General features: G+C 40.1%; 1 protein-coding gene across 4 annotated transcripts; it reads right to left on the reverse strand.

Moving 5' to 3' along the window:
• Positions 1–171: 171 nt before the first annotated feature.
• Positions 172–5,302, reverse strand: cbx1b (chromobox homolog 1b (HP1 beta homolog Drosophila)). 4 transcript variants are annotated; one of them, XM_083993578.1, is made up of 6 exons: positions 5,157–5,302; positions 3,764–3,848; positions 3,248–3,416; positions 2,934–3,087; positions 1,011–1,105; positions 172–866 (listed from the first exon to the last, which is right to left on the reverse strand). In XM_083993578.1, the coding sequence occupies exons 2-6, from the start codon at positions 3,819–3,821 to the stop codon at positions 725–727; spliced, it is 618 nt and encodes a 205-aa protein (XP_083849704.1). In that variant the 5' UTR covers positions 3,822–3,848; positions 5,157–5,302; the 3' UTR covers positions 172–724. The 4 variants fall into 4 exon arrangements, with proteins under 4 accessions (XP_083849704.1, XP_083849705.1, XP_083849706.1 ...); XM_083993579.1 differs by having other exon boundaries at positions 5,162–5,195; XM_083993580.1 differs by lacking the exon at positions 3,764–3,848 and having other exon boundaries at positions 5,157–5,284.
• Positions 5,303–18,872: the final 13,570 nt, after the last annotated feature.

Consider the following 18,872-nt stretch of genomic DNA (forward strand, 5'->3'; position numbering starts at 1 on the left):
CACAGGTTCTCAAATGTGCTGTATTGGAGTAAATTAAGTGTCTTGAACCATTTTCTAATGGTCAATAGACAAGTTAATCCCCAGTTGCAGCCATGGGAGTGATATATATATTCATTCATGTTATATTGAAGAGTGACACACCAGCATGAAACGGCACGGTAACAAAAAAAGTAGTTTATTTTCCAAAACTGACAAGCAAGACATGACGATAATGAAAAACACTACAAAGATTACCAGTGACCAAATTAATCACTGAAAAAGACTTTGTGGTTGAACACCAAACAAACCCCTACGGAAAACGGCTAAATTTTTATTTTATTTTTTTTGCTCTCAAAAGCACTGATGCAAGTTTGGGGAGATGGCACACTACCGAAAATAAAAAATATCACCTCACTGGCACGATGTCATGGCAACATGACTGAGGAGTCAGGCGGCGACTCTTCAAAAAACTTGAATGGATACTGGAAAGTAACACTGATTCACAGGTGAAATCGACAAGGTTTTTGTCAAGCAAACCTGAAGCATAATATATACATTTAGATTATATCCAGATAAAAGTAGAATCAAATGAGTGGATACTTCACCAAAAGACAAATGGGAGTCCAATGGCGTCTTGCTTGTCTCTTCCCCTTCCCCTCGTCCCCTCCAAACCCCCTGTTTGAAAGTTACAATGAAGTTCAAAACTACAATTTTCTTTCTTCGCCCCAGCCTTTCGTCCTCCCCGTTAGTTCTTTTCCTCTTTTTTCTCGTCCTCGGTGGGGTACGAGTGCCAAGTGAGTCTCTCTTCGTAAAATGAGATCACCACCTGCGGACACTTGACGTTGGCCTCCTTCGCCGGCACCAGGTCAGCTTCATCAGAGTTTTTCCTGGACAACAAACATCAAGAACAACAACAGAAAAGAAAAGAAAAAAAAAAGACACGACACAGATGTGTTTAATGATACATTTATCCTCCTAAAAACAGCTGGACTGATGTTGCCAGTGCGAGCAGTTAACCGTGCAGCACAAACCATTTCATGAGGAACATGAGTTCTCCCGTGGAATCTGTGGCGCCAATAATCCTCTCTGGGTCCAGGCCTCGAGCAAAGCCCCTTAGCTTCTCTGTCTGAGGATCAAAGAGCAAAACACAACTGCAGTCAATCGCAAAAACACCTTTTTTTTTTGTCTTTTTGCATAAATACAAAAGAACCTCATGTACTGTATGTATGGTCGTGGTTGCTGCATTTTCATGGCTGGGATGTGCAGAGAAAATACTATATGGGAACAAATGGAGGTTGGAGGATGTTTGTGGAAATCTATGAGATCCAAATGCTGATGAACAAACAGGAATGTGTATTTTCATCTTTTTTTTTTTTTTTGCATCTGTTGAAAGTTGATTCCAAATGTGGACTTTTTGGAAAGCGGCCACTGGCAGACTTCAGCCATAAGAGTTTAATCCAACGTCTTCCTGCCTTTAATTTATATGCAGTTTTTTTTATTTTCTAAATGCCGATGCCAATGTTCTCAAAAAGATAAATGATAACATGTTTTATTCATCTGTTTTCATCCATTTGCATCCGTCATCGTAAGCTGCAAACTGTCTTGAGTTGAGTTGAGCGTTTTTTATTTATTTAATGCGTCTATTTGTGAAATTATTTTAATTGTTGATGAAAAACCTGCTGCTTATTCTCTCATTGGTTTGTCATTAAAATGTTGGAAATTGCTAGAAATGCCTGATGTAATGTCTCACACCACAAAGTGCTGTTTTGAAATCTCCAAAGACAAAAAAAAGACTTTCAGTTTTATATCAGATATGAGAAGTTTGGTCCAGTAGATGTTTTACTTTTTTGCTTTAAAGTTTGTTATTGTACTACATTTTATTGTTAATTCTGTTGTCACTAACATCAGTAATGTCAATTAACTGTGTGTAATTCATTCATTGAAGTCTGGACCTCAAGCCAGTCCACTTGAGCCCTCTTGTGGGCTCGATGAACTGTGGATCTGGAAAGCCCTCAGCGTTCACAAACCTCTATGGACGCCAGGCGGTGTGAGTGTGTGTGAGTGTGTGTGTGTGTGTTGAGGGAGATTCCCCCCTGACATTTGGATTCAACTTGAGAGTTTCCTGTGAATGGGTTGAGTAACCAAACAGAGGGGGGGGGGGGTCTTATCGCAGGCTCTGGCCACCTGAACTTCTGCCCTGTCTTGAGAAACTGTGGTCAGTGTTGTGGGAACGAACCGCAGGAGCTGCTGGATGATATGAAGTTGTCCTGAACCACAACACAACAAACATCTGACACCTGCTGCTGCTCCTCTTCTCACCGAGGCCTTATCATTTTTATATAAAATGTCACAGTCATGTTGTGTAGATGAAGAGTTTTGTGTTTTTCTTTTTATGAGTTGATGACACCAGAGCGAAGCAAAGAAAAACTAAACAAAAATGAACTGTGCAAATTTTTATTAGACATTATAATAACATATTACACTTAATGGTCACACGTAAAAACTTGATGGGGCTATTTAATCAGATTCACAGTGGTGTCAAAACATTAAACTACACAGGCTACTGACTAGTTAGTTATGTCCCAGCACGGGCGAGAAACATTAATGCATGGTGGTAGGTAGGTAGTCGTGGTGTGTTCAAAAGTAATTAATAAGCATTAATGTTTGTGCTGGTTATTGGAGCTTTGCAGATGAGGTTTATGACCCTTAGTTTGTGCCAATCTTCTCATAAATACTAAAAAAAACATTGATTTAGCACAATTTCATGACACCACTTTTGGAAATTAATATCACCATGTTTTCCACCTGTGCATTTTTCTTTTTTATTAAGACACAATGTTTTTAAGTGTAAGGGAAATACTAAACACGGGAGCAACCATTGGCTCGGACGACAAAAAAAAAGATGGAAAACAAACATTGATGGACTCGAACAAAAACAAAGAGTTGGGACTTACGTCATCTTTTTTCTTCTTCGATTTACTGTCGTCTCCTTCTGCTTCTCCGGCCGCCTTTCTCTTCCCATCGTGCGCCGATTTTTGGGACTGCAGAAATTCTGCAATCAAATCTGGACAGTCCAAGTTATCCGAGGGCTCCCACGTGTTGTCTTCTCTAGAGAAAAAAACACAGTATTTCCAAATTTAACTCACTGTTTAACATAAATATACAGATATTTCCTATCTATTCTTTGTTGTAATAATGCAATCTCTGATTTAGAGGTTTGGATAAACAGGATAATGAAAAGACAAGATGACGCAGGTAAAGCACTCACTCAGAGAAGCCCTTCCACTTGAGAAGATACTCTACTCTCCCTTTCACCACTCGCCGGTTCAGGACCTTTTCCACCACGTATTCTTCCTCCTCCTCCTCTTCCTCCGCCGCCGCTGCAACATCATCAGGCTTCTTTTCCTTCTTCTCAGGCGTTGTTGTCATTTTAGTCTCTGATGGGGTGAGAGACAGAAGCGTGGCGATGAGAAGATTACTCGTTGGGTCGACGAGTTTTCACGGATGCTGCTGACTGAGCCTTGAAAGTGAAAGCTCTGTCTGCCTGCAGGTGTTAAGACTCAGTGGCAGATGTTTTTTTTTTTAAAAAGACGTTCACAAATGAATGGGAGACACTTCTGCTGGGTTCAACTTTGCAAATGGATGACAAAACATTTATAGTGCCAGCTTTTGTTGACATACATGGCTTTGTCCATTCCTCGGCTCTTTCGACACACACCTTTACCCCACAAGGACAAGTGATAACAGAGAAATTTATGTTAGGAAAAATAATGATATATAAAACCTTCCGTAACAGTGGGGGGGCCATCGTTAGAGGGTTCTGTAGTCAGGCTCATACTCATCAGGTAGACCTGGGGACCAGCAGGTTCCTGGTCAACGTCAAGATTGTTGCATGATGGAAGAAGCAAGCGGGAATCAATGTGGTAGAGAGGAAGAAAACAGCATTGGAGAATGGGATTCATTGAAAAGATACGAGGGTGACAACGTGAGGCAATGCAGATTACCAGCAATCCATGTGTCATACATATATACTGTATTATGTATGCAGGTTTTCACTTATTATCAATTATATTTTCCAATGATCAATTAGATGTTTTTTTAAAATGTAAAATAGTGTCACTACGGTCCAAATAATCCAAAAATATTGAATATTGGCAAATTAAGACTTGATATGTGACAATTTTGCTTGAAAATGAGCAGACACTGATTTTATTTTCATTTTATTGACTAATTGATTAATAAGCTGATCATTTCACCTTTAATGCCGTCTCTATTATGGGTTTCTATCATTTTTTCATTCATAAGACTGCTTATTATTCTGCATTGCCTGGAGTTACCCATGCACCTTTTTTTTTGACATGGTGTAAACTCTGTAATCTCTGCATGGGGGGGTTGGAGGGGAGAGTTACAAGTGTTTTATAGCTGGAGACAGAAAAAAAAACCAAACATGAACCTAATGACCACCGACCTAACATCACAGATCAATATCGACAAGGTATTTACACAGCTGGGGTGGATAAGTCTCAGGGTTTTACAGCTGATAACAACACTGTGCTGCTGCTGCTGCTGCTGCTGCTGTGTTTATGGCCTGTGTGGTCTGTCACAGCATCAACAAGAGGTTTGCATTGCAACACCTGGCTCAGAGCTAATAATAATAATAATACACATACGTAACACTGTCATGGTGTTGATGATGAATGATTGAATAAAAAAAAGAAAACACGCGTGTATTGTCAATGCAAAAGGGGGAGGAGGAGGGTTTGTTTGGTTGCTGCTAACCTTAGCTAGCCATAATAATAAAAAATAAAAAAAGAAAAGGAGAAAAACACAGCGCTCGACAAAGCCTCGAAGGTAAAAAGCACAGTTTGCAGCTAGCTGGTGTCTCTCCTCCATATTGCTTTCTCGTTAGCAACTAATGTAACATATTCTGGGATGTCTGTCGGATGCACACTGGCTGGGAAACGTGTCTCTTCGCTATAACCACCACCACCATTGAAAAATATCAATATGCACATTTAAACGAGCTATAACATTTTGGTTTCGTGCAACAAATCAATCAAACACACGTTAGAGAGAAGAGAAGACCCTCACGGTACTTGATGTTTTTTTTTTTTTTTTGCAAGGAGGAGGAGGAGGAGGAGGAGGAGGAGGTGGGGAAAGACAAAAATTAAACTCACCTTACAATGATTTATATTATGACAGAACCGGGGTCTAAAAGTTTCCACCCGAACCGAAATAAATCAAGAAGACAGCGGCGGCGGCGGGCTTTGTCCCCGCAGTTGTTCGGTAATAACGTCGCGGTTTGTGTTGAAAATGTGTCGTTTCCGCCCCTTCGTCTGGTTCGAGGAGGGAGGGGGAAAAGAAGAAGAAGGAGCGAGTGGCGGACTGGATCAACGGAGCGGACTCTCTGCATAATCGATACAGGATAGGATAGGAAGAAACTGATTTATTTTAATGAAATAATCATTATACAGTTATGGAAAAAATAAAGAGACCACTCCAAAATGCTTCTCTACATGTATGGCAGCCATCGATTCCAGTGTCTATTGAACTCCAACACAAGCACACCTACAGCTGATCACCTGAACCAAATCATATACTGTAATGAGGAAGATTTCTATTACTCTTACTTGAATACATTTCCAAGACAAATATTTTTACTTTAACTCTAGGAAGGCTGAAAAGTACTCGTTACTTTCAGGTCTGCTCTTTTTTCTTTTCTTTCTAAAATACTATTGAACACAAGCTGTGTTTGTCAAAGAAGGAAACCCTAACCCCTAAAAGCAGCACATCAGTGCAGGTGGTTTCAAAGAGTTAATTCTGAGAAACAAGAGTTAAAAGGTCCTTAAATTCATTTAGAAAAAAATATAGTAATTCATTGATGTGAAAAATAAGAAATTTACTCTAACTTTTACTTAAAGTAAATTTAAAAGCATGTACTTTTGGATACTTAAGTACCTTTAAAAGCAAGTACTTTTTTTTTTACTCTTGTAGTGTATTATCCACCTGAACCTTTTGCTTTAACATCATGCATTATGTTCTTCTGTTCTTCTTGGAACTGAAGGAAAGTGTTATACTGTAACAGTAATAGATGAGACATGAGTGACCCCTGTGAGATGCACCCTAAGAGACTGTGTTTTTGTTGTTCAGAGCCTTAAGCTGATGTTCAGCCTTGTCCGAAGCATGAACCCAAGGTCGTAAAATTATATATAGGTTAGATCCTGTCTTGTGTTTATGAACACAATACATGAACTGTGTATGTTAGACAGATACAGCTATTGTTTGGATTTACAGAATGCTTCCATTAATGTTGAACAGTTAATGCCTAATATGGAAAGTTACAGTATATCCTTATGTTGGGAGAAGGTGGAGTTTTGGAGTTAGAAAGTATATAAAGATAGTGGTTTTGAGCCATAGAGAGAGATCTCACATTGGCACCATGAGATGCTCCGATTAAAAATTGGGATTATTCCACCAATTTTGAGTTTAAAAAGTAGTGTTATGTTGTTTTAAAAATGAATATGAACTTGTTTTCTTTTATACAAGGTCTGAAAACATCTGAATTTTTTTTTTGTTATTTTGACCTGTTGCCATTTTCTGCAAATAAATGCTCTAAATGACAATATTTTTTATTTCCAATTTAGGATAAATGTTGTCAGTAGGTTATAGAATGAAACACATAGCTATGAATAGTAAAACCAGAGGAACTGATCATTTTGGTCTCTTAATTTTTCCAGAGCTGTATATACTGTATTTATATAGACATATGCGCGTATTTAAATACATCCCTATATTTTTCTATATTTCTTATTTCACACAGTTTACAACACATTAATTATTAATTCTATATCTATTTCTATACCATGAACATATGTATAAATGTGTGTCTTGACAGTAGTATTAATAGTATTATTATCATTAGTTGCACCAGTAGTATTTTTGGTTCTTTAAAGTAATGTAAACTTATAATAACAACAATGATAGTATTAGTAGTAATATTCTGTATGTCTGTAACCTATAGGTTTATAGATTGAGATACATATATTTATATGTGCATACTATATATACATACATATTAATAACTGTACTGTATGTATTGAAATATATCTATATATGATCTATATATTTTTTATTCATTCTATATCTATTTTTTTCTACCTATGCATACATATACAATACAATACAAACTTTATTGTCCCTGCAGGGAAATTTGTCATGGACAGTCATGTGCCACAAGTAACTGCATTAAGTACACATAACAGATAAAAAACCAGTACTTTTGACATTCCTCGCACAGTTCTTCTCACATACACACAATTCTCCCATTCACACAGATAAATATAAATATGGTAGATAAAAAGTACTGAATCTGTGTTTTGACAGTAGTATACTAATAGTGTTATCATTTGTTGTACTAGTAGTAGTTTTGGTTCTTTAAATACAGTAATGTGCACATGGTTGTAACTTGTAATAACAAAAACAATAGTTGTAGTAGTAGTATAGTACTACTTGTGTAATCGTATCAATAGTATAGTATTTGTATTGCTTTAAGATAATTATTGGATTGTCTTTAAAGTCTAATAATCCATCTAAAACAAATGTGTATTTAAAAGGTCAAAGGTTAAACATCAAACACCAGGGACACCAGGTGTTATTTTCTGTATTTCCTCTGGGAGGCCGCACGGTGGCGCTGTCGCTTCCTCACGTCGAGTCTCCACACAACAGAAGAAGAAGAGAGAGGCAGGCGGAAGTAGTCGGAGCCTCCTCATCCACCTGAGCTGCAGTGTGTTGTGTTGTTTTGTGGTTGTTGTGGGCAGTTGGAGCCATAATACCCCGGGTCTGAGGGGGCAGCTGGTCGCCGGGGCACCATGTCCAGAGCCCGGGCGCTGCGGGCGCTGGTGGCCGAGAGGCTGGAGGCGGCGGCGGAGGAGATCAGCCGAGTTGTCGGGGGGAAGATGCTGCTGCAGGCGTCAGGTCCGTGACACACACACCTACTTTCTGTTACCTGTGGAGCAACACTTCACATTTAACAGGCTTAAAAAAACAACAACTAATGAATCGAGAGAAAAAAAACTTTAAACATAGTCACATTTATTGTTATAAAAGGTTAGTCTGTCTGGGGCCGTTGATTGACTTCGCTGTTTTGGTAGGAAACGGATCCAGGGCGAGAGACACCGTCAAAATAAAAGCACCGAGCTAATAAAATGCGGTAAAACTCTTTAATTTAAGGAATTTAAGGAATATAATTTACAAGAAAGTCCCCGAGCCATTAAGTTAACATTTTGCTTTTATTGTATTACAAGTTAATGTCTATTTTAATAAGTTTTATGTTGGTGAACACTTTTATTTTGGTGAATTTGGTGATTTCGGTTTCCGCTACAGACGGGAACCAGAATGCAGACAAAATTCGGAGGCTAATAATAAAGGTTAATTATTCACGTTAAGCTGAAACCAAAGCAGTTTATTTATTTTCTTATTTTTTATTTTTTATTTAAGGAGGAGAATGCACATTAATGAACATAATAAAATGTAAAGGTGCCAGCATAGGCGGCGCTAGGGCAGAAGGAATGGGGAAGCTACGGGACAAAAAAAAAAAAAAGAAAAAGAAAAAAAAGTCTTTACCCAGGCAGATATAGGGCCTACTGTATATAGTTTTGATGTTCATCAAACTGAGATGCAGCAGAATGATTCCTTTCATTCTCTACTTGTTTTTTTGTTTTTTTGCTGTTGTAGTAGCCCATAATTAATTTAATCAATGTTCTTACCCTAAGCAGCATACGCCACGGGGCGTTTGTGTCATATTTCTCAACTATTTCTTCAGGTTTAAATCCTCTTAGTTGTCGCTCTCGATGTACAGAAGCAACAGAGTTGACAGTATCTGCTGTGCCATTGTCCTCATCCAGTTGCGCAACTGCTGTATCGCTGAGAATGTGCGCTCACACAGGTGTCCAGAGGTAGGCTGGTGACTGGAGGAGGGAGGCAGCAGGTGTCCGGGCGGTCGGGGCTGCTGTCTGGACGTAACTTAGGCCAGTGACTGGAGGAGGGAGGCAGCAGGTGTTCGGGGGGCCGCGGCTGTCCGGAGGTAGACCGGTGACTCGCGGGCAGTGGCCGGTATCCGGGGGGGGAGGCAGCCGGTGTCATGATGGAGGCCAGTGGCAGGAGAGAAGGCGGCAGCCGGTCGTGGAAGCATCGTGGTCGGCTTCATGGCTGCTGCTTCATGGGACTCTCGGACTCGTTAATTTTGATATTCAAAAACCTTCTAATGTCCGTTTTACCGGGCTTTTTTCTTTTAATTTCGCTGGACTGTCAGTGACTAGGGGTAAGCTTCTACGCTGCGCGTTGTAGCTACGCCGTGTGTACGTAATGACGCAGGTAACCAGTCAAATACCACTGAAATAAAAAATAAATAAACCATCGACATAGATAATACTTTAAAAATGTGTGTTTTAATGTATTTCCCACCTCTTTCTAAAATATAATTTAAAAACAACAACGAAAAAAAAACATTATTTTATTTTTTCATTTTATTATTTGTGATGATTTTATTTTATTTTCTGTGACAATCTAGGGGAAGCTAAGCTTCCCTTAGCCTATTGATAGCGCCGCCTATGGGTGCCAGTGTTAGCCAACGGCTAGTATCCTACTGTAGTCCTCCTGGCAAGGTGTTAAAAGCCATTAAAATGAACACAAGAACATAACAACATAATTCATTAAACAGGAAAAAACACATACAACAAACACATGTATCCAACAGAAACCAACAGACATAAAAACTACAAAGAAAGACAATTAACATGACACTATTATAAAACAGAAACAAGAAGTGTAGTGCAATTTAATAGATTTAGGTGAGATGGACTATTTATGATGGATAAAATGGATGAAGATGCAACAATGCAAGACCAAAACAGGGTTTGTTAATGGAGTTATGCTAGGATGGGTTGAGAACACAAGGAAACCAAATTTAATACAGTGTAATAAAGTGCTACTAAAGTGCTTTTCTGTGGGGGAAGACACTAGCTATAAGTATGTTTTGAACAAATTAGTTTACTATTGATTAAATGTTTTTTCCTTCCATTAATGTCCTGTTGTCTCTCAGATGGTTCAGACAGATTAGGAGACAAAATACTTTGTAGCTCTGTTGCATGTGTGTGTGTTACTTTACTAATCTTTTTCATTGTTTTGTGTCTTATTTCATTGTCTGCCGTCTAGATTTGTGTCTATAATGTGCAATAATTAAAATATCACACATTAATAATGCACAATTTCAACCAAATCAACCTGTAAATTCAGCTTAGTCTCCAGTTTTTAGAAAAGAAGAAATAATAAATACTGAAATACAAAACAACTTCTGACACAAACATGTTGCATAAATATGAATCTGATCTTTTTTCTTGTTTCTTTTTTCCCCCCTTCCTGCAGAATTGTCTCCTGAGCAGCAGAGAGCGTTCGTTCACCATCGACTGTCGGCCGTCGCTGATGAGATCTTTAGGATCCTGGATGGGATGGTGAGTGAGTATGAGGCAGAACTCTCCCGTGTCCATGACAACAACAACGACGCCCGGCAACAGCAGCTCCTGAAAACAGAAGAGACGAACCTACACACAACAGGTGCATCTCAATTATAATCTTGGAAAACATGTGGGAACAGTGTAGTTGGGTAGTTTTGTACAGATTTGTGTTTTTTTTAAACACACACTTTAAAGGAAACACTTTTTTTGCTGTTAAAGGGATAGTTCACTCAAAATTCAAATTGCACTCATTATCTACTCACCCTCATGTCGACTAAGGGCTGGGAGAAGTTTCAGAGTCCTCCGTGGCTTCTCTGAGTTACAGGGGGTCTCGGCGTAGCAGTGCATGTCCATATAACGGTTGCAAATGGATACCAACTGCCAACAAGCTTGAAAAATAGACTTATTTAATTTTTTTCGGGACAATTTCGCATTTCGGGGCTTCAATACAAGACGGACATTACATACGAGCAGCATGGAGGTATTTGGATGTTTTTTGGTGTGTCTTTTTGTTACGAAGAAAAGTGGTATCCATTTGCAACCGTTATATGGACATGCACTGCTATGCCGAGACCCCCTGTAACTCAGAGAAGCCATGGAGGACTCTGAAACTTCTCCCAGCCCTTAGTCGACATGAGGGTGAGTAGATAATGAGTGAAATTTAAATTTTGGGTGAACTATCCCTTTAAAGGAAACACTTTTTTTTTGCTGTTAACATTATTTCCATGTTGTGTTTTTTTTGTCTTCGCACCCTCAGACAGACCGTCACCCTCCGGCCGAGTCCAGGGAGCATCGGGTCCAGTTCGGTGTAAAGACGCTGCTACGGCGACCGACTCTGAGCTTCTCCACGACGTCAGAGCTGTGACGGGAGCAGAGCGTGTGCTGCTGCCCCCTGGTGGCCCGGAGGAGGAGTCGGAGGACGGGAGTGGGGACGACATTGATGATGATGTTGAAGACGAAGATAGCGTTGAGGATCTGAGTGCGAAGCGGCAGCAGCTGAAGTCGAGCAGGAGAAAGTCTCAGAGGCCTCAACGTCGAGGTGCAGATTGTTGCAAGAAAAAAAAAGAGAAAAGAGCGTCGGGGAAAGTCGATCATCAAACGGACAAACAGAGTGAGACGACGGGACGAAGCCGCTGCAGAGTCTGCGGGAAGTCCTTCCGCTACAAACGCTCTTTTCTGAAACACGTCCTCACGCACGAGAAGAGCACGGACGTGTGCGGCATCTGTGGGAAACATCTGGAGGAGGAGGAGAGCCTGAAGCTGCACCTACAGACCCACAAGGAGGAGGAGAAGAACAGCTGCAGGGAGCGGACGCACGACGGGAAGAGAGAAGACGGAGTCAAAGAAGAAGAGTCAAAGGCCTTCGGGGGTTCTTCGGACGAGGAGGAGAGCGGGGCAGGCGACAGCGACGAGGACTGGAAGGAGAGCGAGGGAAGCGACAGCGGCGACGATGACAATGTCGAGACCAGAGGAGGAAAAACAAGAAGGGTCCGCACGGGAAACAAAGCGAAGGCGGCGAAGAACAAAGAGGGTAAAGACTCGTCGTCTCAGCTCAAGTTCGACTGCAAGGCGTGCGGCCGGTCGTTCTGCTACCGAGCCTCGTTCCTGAAGCACGTGCAGGAGGACGAGGTCGAGGCGGATCTCTGCGGCGTCTGCGGGAAACCCTTCGACTGCGAGGAGAGCCTGAGGCTTCACCTGCAGTCGCACGTCGAGCCCAACGACTGCGAGGTCTGCGGCAAACACTTCGACGGACACCGGGGGCTGGAGATGCACATGAGGACGCACACGGGGGAGAAACCGTACGTGTGCAGCTTCTGCGGAAAGGCCTTCACGCAGAACGGGAACCTGATGAGCCACATGCGGGGCCACACGGGCGAGAAGCCGTACGTGTGCAGCGTGTGCGGCCAGAGCTTCGGCTTCAAGGAGTACATGACGAGCCACATGCGCATCCACACGGGCGAGAAGCCGTTCCTCTGCAGCGTGTGCGGGAAGGGCTTCAGGCAGCGGGGCACGCTGAAGACGCACATGATGATGCACACGGGCGAGCTGTCGCACCGCTGCCGGGTCTGCGACAAGAAGTTCTACAAGAGCGGCGCGCTGAAGATCCACATGCGGTCGCACACGGGCGAGAAGCCGTACGTGTGCAGCGTGTGCGGGAAGAGCTTCACGGCCAACAGCTCGCTCAGCAAACACATGGGCATCCACGACGGGGAGCGGGCGCAGCGCTGCCGGGTGTGCGGCCAGGGCTTCCAGAGGAAAGACCACCTGAAGAGACACGTGCAGTGTCACAGGCTCGAGTCCGCACAGCTGACCAGTTTGTGATTCCTTGTTTAAAGGGACAGTTCAAGATTCATTTTATATAATGTTTTTTATTTTATTTTCAGGCCGAAACAGTGAGACAGAAAGTTTTTGTTGTGTTTTTTGTTATTTTTTAATGTTTTATTTGATAGAAAATTGATAATTTGGGATCTGACGAAACAAGAACTGAAAAATTAATCAATTTTCTTCCTCAACTTTGTTATATTTAATAATCTGTGTGTTGTTTTTTATATTGAATATCGTGTTTCTGTTATTGTTTCAGCAAATGTTTAAACTGCGCAAATGCTTGTTTTTCATTTCATCTGCTTCAAAAAGGAATAAAATAAAAACATCTGTGTATAATGTCACAGTTAATTTAATATTTTTACATTTTGTCATCGACTCTTTTTAATATGAACCAGTTCACAATGAGCTGTTACACAAACACTCACGAGGCTTTTATCTAATCTAATTGAAAACTCATTAAGAGCTGAAACTATTCAAGTTATTAATTAATCTACAGTCAAAAAAAGTTATTTTTTAAAAACAAAAATACAAAATAAAAGTATCTGCTCCTAATTTTTAGACAGATTATGTTTTACTCATCAAAATATACTTTGATTTTGAATTGTTCAGACAAATCAAGTGTTGTTTTGATATTTCATTCTATTAAAACTAACCAAGACGCTGAAGACGCACATGATGATGCACACGGGCGAGCTGTCGCACCGCTGCCGGGTCTGCGACAAGAAGTTCTACAAGAGCGGCGCGCTGAAGATCCACATGCGGTCGCACACGGGCGAGAAGCCGTACGTGTGCAGCGTGTGCGGGAAGAGCTTCACGGCCAACAGCTCGCTCAGCAAACACATGGGCATCCACGACGGGGAGCGGGCGCAGCGCTGCCGGGTGTGTGGCCAGGGCTTCCAGAGGAAAGACCACCTGAAGAGACACGTGCAGTGTCACAGGCTCGAGTCCGCACAGCTGACCAGTCTGTGATTCCTGTTCAAAGGGACAGTTTGACACTTATTTTATATAATGTTGTTTTTTATTTTATTTTCAGGCCCGAAACAGTGACACAGAAACTTTTTGTTGTGTTTTTTTTTGTTATTTTTCTGTTTTATTTGATAGAAAACTGATAATTTGGGATCTGACAAAACAAGAACTGAAAAATTAATCAATTTTCTTCCTCAACTTTGTTATATTTAATAATCTGTGTGTATTGTTTTTTTATATTGAATATTGTGTTTCTGTTATTGTTTCAGCAAATGTTTAAACTGCGTGAATGCTTGTTTTTCATTTCATCTGCTTCAAAAAGGAATAAAATAAAAACATCTGTGTATAATGTCACAGTTAATTTAATATTTTTACATTTTGTCATCGACTCTTTTTGATATGAACCAGTTCACAATGAGCTGTTACACAAACACTCACGAGGCTTTTATCTAATCTAATTGAAAACTCATTAAGAGCTGAAACTATTCAAGTTATTAATTAATCTACAGTCAAAAAAAGTTATTTTTTAAAAACAAAAGTACAAAATAAAAGTCTCTGCTCCTAATTTTTAGACAGATTATGTTTTACTCATCAAAATATACTTTGATTTTGAATTGTTAAGACAAATCAAGTGTTGTTTTGATATTTCATTCTATTAAAACTAACCAAGATGCTGAAGACGCACATGATGATGCACACGGGCGAGTTGTCGCACCGCTGCCGGGTCTGCGACAAGAAGTTCTACAAGAGCGGCGCGCTGAAGATCCACATGCGGTCGCACACGGGCGAGAAGCCGTACGTGTGCAGCGTGTGCGGGAAGAGCTTCACGGCCAACAGCTCGCTCAGCAAACACATGGGCATCCACGACGGGGAGCGGGCGCAGCGCTGCCGGGTGTGTGGCCAGGGCTTCCAGAGGAAAGACCACCTGAAGAGACACGTGCAGTGTCACAGGCTCGAGTCCGCACAGCTGACCAGTTTGTGATTCCTGTTTTAAAGGGACAGCTCGACATTTATTTTATATAATGTTGTTTTTTATTTTATTTTCGGGCCCGAAACAGAGAGACAGAAACTTTTTGTTGTGTTATTTTTCTGTTTTATTTGATAGAAAACTGATAATTTGGGATCTGACAAAACAAGAACTGAAAAATTAATCAATTTTCTTCCTCAACTTTGTTATATTTAATAATCTGTGTGTTGTTTTTTATATTGAATATCGTGTTTCTGTTATTGTTTCAGCAAATGTTTAAACTGCGCAAATGCTTGTTTTTCATTTCATCTGCTTCAAAAAGGAATAAAATAAAAAACATCTGTGTATAATGTCACAGTTAATTTAATATTTTTACATTTTGTCATCGACTCTTTTTAATATGAACCAGTTCACAATGAGCTGTTACACAAACACTCACGAGGCTTTTATCTAATCTAATTGAAAACTCATTAAGAGCTGAAACTATTCAAGTTATTAATGAATCTACAGTCAAAAAAAGTTATTTTTAAAAAACAAAAATACAAAATAAAAGTCTCTGCTCCTAATTTTCTGACAAATTGTGTTTTACTCATCAAAATATACTTTGATTTTGAATTGTTCAGACAAATCAAGTGTTGTTTTGATATTTCATTCTATTAAAACTAACCAAGATGCTGAAGACGCACATGATGATGCACACGGCGAGCTGTCGCACCGCTGCCGGGTCTGCGACAAGAAGTTCTACAAGAGCGGCGCGCTGAAGATCCACATGCGGTCGCACACGGGCGAGAAGCCGTACGTGTGCAGCGTGTGCGGCCAACAGCTCGCTCAGCAAACACATGGGCATCCACGACGGGGAGCGGGCGCAGCGCTGCCGGGTGTGTGGCCAGGGCTTCCAGAGGAAAGACCACCTGAAGAGACACGTGCAGTGTCACAGGCTCGAGTCCGCACAGCTGACCAGTTTGTGATTCCTGTTTAAAGGGACAGTTCAAGTTCAACATTAATTTTATATAATGTTGTTTTTTATTTTATTTTCAGGCCGAAACAGTGAGACAGAAACTTTTTTTTTGTGTGTTTTTTGTTATTTTTCTGTTTTATTTGATAGAAAATTGATCATTTGGGATCTGACGAAACAAGAACTGAAAGATTAATCAATTTTTTTCCTCAACTTTGTTATATTTAATAATCTGTGTGTGTATTGTTTTTTATATTGAATATCGTGTTTCTGTTATTGTTTCACCAAATGTTTAAACTGCGCAAATGCTTGTTTTTCATTTCATCTGCTTCAAAAAGGAATAAAATAAAAACATCTGTGTATAATGTCACAGTTAATTTAATATTTTTACATTTTGTCATCGACTCTTTTTGATATGAACCAGTTCACAATGAGCTGTTACACAAACACTCACGAGGCTTTTATCTAATCTAATTGAAAACTCATTAAGAGCTGAAACTATTCAAGTTATTAATTAATCTACAGTCAAAAAAAGTTATTTTTTAAAAACAAAAATACAAAATAAAAGTCTCTGCTCCTAATTTTTAGACGGATTATGTTTTACTCATCAAAATATACTTTGATTTTGAATTGTTCAGACAAATCAAGTGTTGTTTTGATATTTCATTCTATTATAACTAACCAAGAAATTAATCAATAATGAAACGATTTGCCAGTTGCAGCTTTAAACCTTCACAAACTTCCATCATGTTGTTCATCTGCACTTTGTGTTGTTTGAGCTATAATAAAAAACACCCAGAGATAAAAATCTGCTTTTGTTTCTATGAGATATAGTTACAGATGTGGAAACAGCTGCAGAAAAACTTCCATGTTCAACAAACCTGCTCAGAATCACTGTGTAGTTTGGAAAACAGACACCTGCTGAACATTAGTGTGTGTACTAAAGCTTTACAAGAGCATCTTCAGTGTGTTTGACTTGAATCGTTACAACATCAAAGTCCAAACCTCTGACTTTAAAGGGATAGTTCAACATTTTGGCCCATTGCTATAATCTCTTTAGTCTTAGCAGTAGGTTTGTTACCTTTAATTGTCGGTGCAAGCTATTTTTAGAACGGGGGAGCAGAGCCGTGAGCTGCTCAGAGCTACGCTACGGAGGCTAATGGGATTTCTTGGTTTCCCTCATCAAACTCATCAAATACACAATCCAACAACTCCACAACGCTCTGGTGGACAAGTTGTGACCTGCACATTCACCACGCTATGAGATAATAACAGAACGTTACCAGACAGAGTTGTTTTAGAGGTGAATTCATGCAAAACCACTAATGCACGTTGCCTTCAGGGACAGTTTTTCATCAAGCAGTCTCTGTATTTACCTCTAAAACAACTCTGTCTGGTAACGTTCTGTTATTATCTCATAGCGTGGTGAATGTGCAGGTCACAACTTGTCCACCAGAGCGTTTTGGAGTTGTTGGATTGTGTATTTGATGAGTTTGATGAGGGAAACCAAGAAATCCCATGAGCCTCCGTAGCGTAGCTCTGAGCAGCTCACGGCTCTGCTCTGCCGTTCTAAAAACAGCTTGCACCGACAATTAAAGGTAACGAACCTACTGCTATGACTATAGGGATTCATTTGCCAAAATGCCAAAATGTTGAACTATCCCTTTAAGGTCGATTTATGGACTCAGACGGAGGATGAAACTAAAATCCACTCAACTTTTCTGGACGTGAAAACTGTGAAGCTGTGAAACACCAGACCGGACTCAGAGACGTTCAGTTTAAACACAATTTATTTTTCTGCTTAAATAATTACTTGGATCATCCAGTGTAGGCTATGTTGGTTCGTCATACATGTTGGTACCAGATTTTTATTATCAACAATGGATGCTCGGGGTGGTTTGGTATGAAAAAAGACGAAATGGAAAAACAAACAAACAGATTTACACAGGAACAGAACATCTGATTTTTAACATGTTTCAATACTGTGATTCATTGTTGTGACTTGTTTTAGTAAAAATGACCAGATTTGGGTGATGGATGATGGGTGGGGTCGAGGGGGGGGCTAAAAATGAGATCCTCTGTTCTCATGTAATCACAACCAAATTAAATAAAGATAAAAATCATCATCAAACCTTCAAAATAAAAGCCCCCCCCTTTTGTAAAACCACTGCAGAACTAAAAGTCGTATCTTACACTTGAAAGATGGGCGACAGATAGACTGGTTTTATTTCATGTCACACACACACACACACGCGCGCACACACACACATATATGCAGGGGGTGGGGGGGGTTGGCTGCTAGCAGTTTGGAGTTAATGTATTAATAGTGTCAGTCTGCGTGTTACATTCAGGGACACTTGGTTCGGCCCCTGACGCGACAAAAATAAATGAATCTGGCCACTTGAGTGTGGAGTGTGTGATCTGTAGAAAAACAGAAAAAGAGATAAAAACGGTAACAGACGACAGGAGTTTGTGTAGTTGTGAGTGTTGCACACAGACAGACGGACCATCATCAGACCCTCTCTAATTGGATTACAGTGCTTCTGGATTAGGAGAAACAAAAACAAAAAACAAAAAAAAGAAAAGAAAAAAGCGTTAATAAAATAAAGTGACGTCACATGCAGCAAAGTATCAGATGTCCCACAGACGGACAGGAAGTAGCTGTTTTGGCTTTCAAAGAAACGTCCTCTGTTTAAAATCAAGCAGTTGTTGTCGTCGTCGTTGTTTTGTTGTACTGTAGTTTATCTTTTCTTTTTGTGTTTTTTTTTTTAATCTCCATTCGCGTTACAGTCGTTTTTGTTCCTTTGTATAATTCAGTGAGGAAGAAAGAGCTCGTCAGGCGTCGATCGGTGTCGACATCCGTACAAACGCAGCGACTCTGCAAAGCTTCAACTCAAATCAGTGCATAAACAATCTGTGAAGCTACTGATTTTTTTTTTTTTTTAAAGATTTTTATACAATGTCATTTATATACAACAAAAAAAAAAAAAAAAAAAAAAAAAGAAAATCACCCATTTACTATATTATTTCATTTTTTAAAAAAGAACCACATGGTACAAGCCCAGTACTGTGGGTCCAGGAGGAAAAAATAGACCATATAAGGCGAGTGTCTGAGAGATTGAATCACAAGTTTCCTTTTCTGTCAGCAGTTTGCTTTTTTTTCTTCTTA

Source organism: Trachurus trachurus (assembly GCF_905171665.1).
Source record: "Trachurus trachurus genome assembly, chromosome: 19".
NCBI classification, from domain to species: Eukaryota; Metazoa; Chordata; class Actinopteri; order Carangiformes; family Carangidae; genus Trachurus; species Trachurus trachurus.

Excerpts from the sequence above, each read along its gene's own strand:
- cbx1b (XM_083993578.1), bottom strand. The coding sequence starts at position 3,821 with ATGAGTATGAGCCTGACTACAGAACCCTCTAACGATGGCCCCCCCACT. Across the intron at positions 1,106-2,933 it reads CGAAGAAGAAAAAAGATGAC|ACAGAGAAGCTAAGGGGCTT; the intron begins GTAAGTCCCAAC and ends TTTGATCCTCAG. Across the intron at positions 867-1,010 it reads CTCATGTTCCTCATGAAATG|GAAAAACTCTGATGAAGCTG; the intron begins GTTTGTGCTGCA and ends TTTGTTGTCCAG.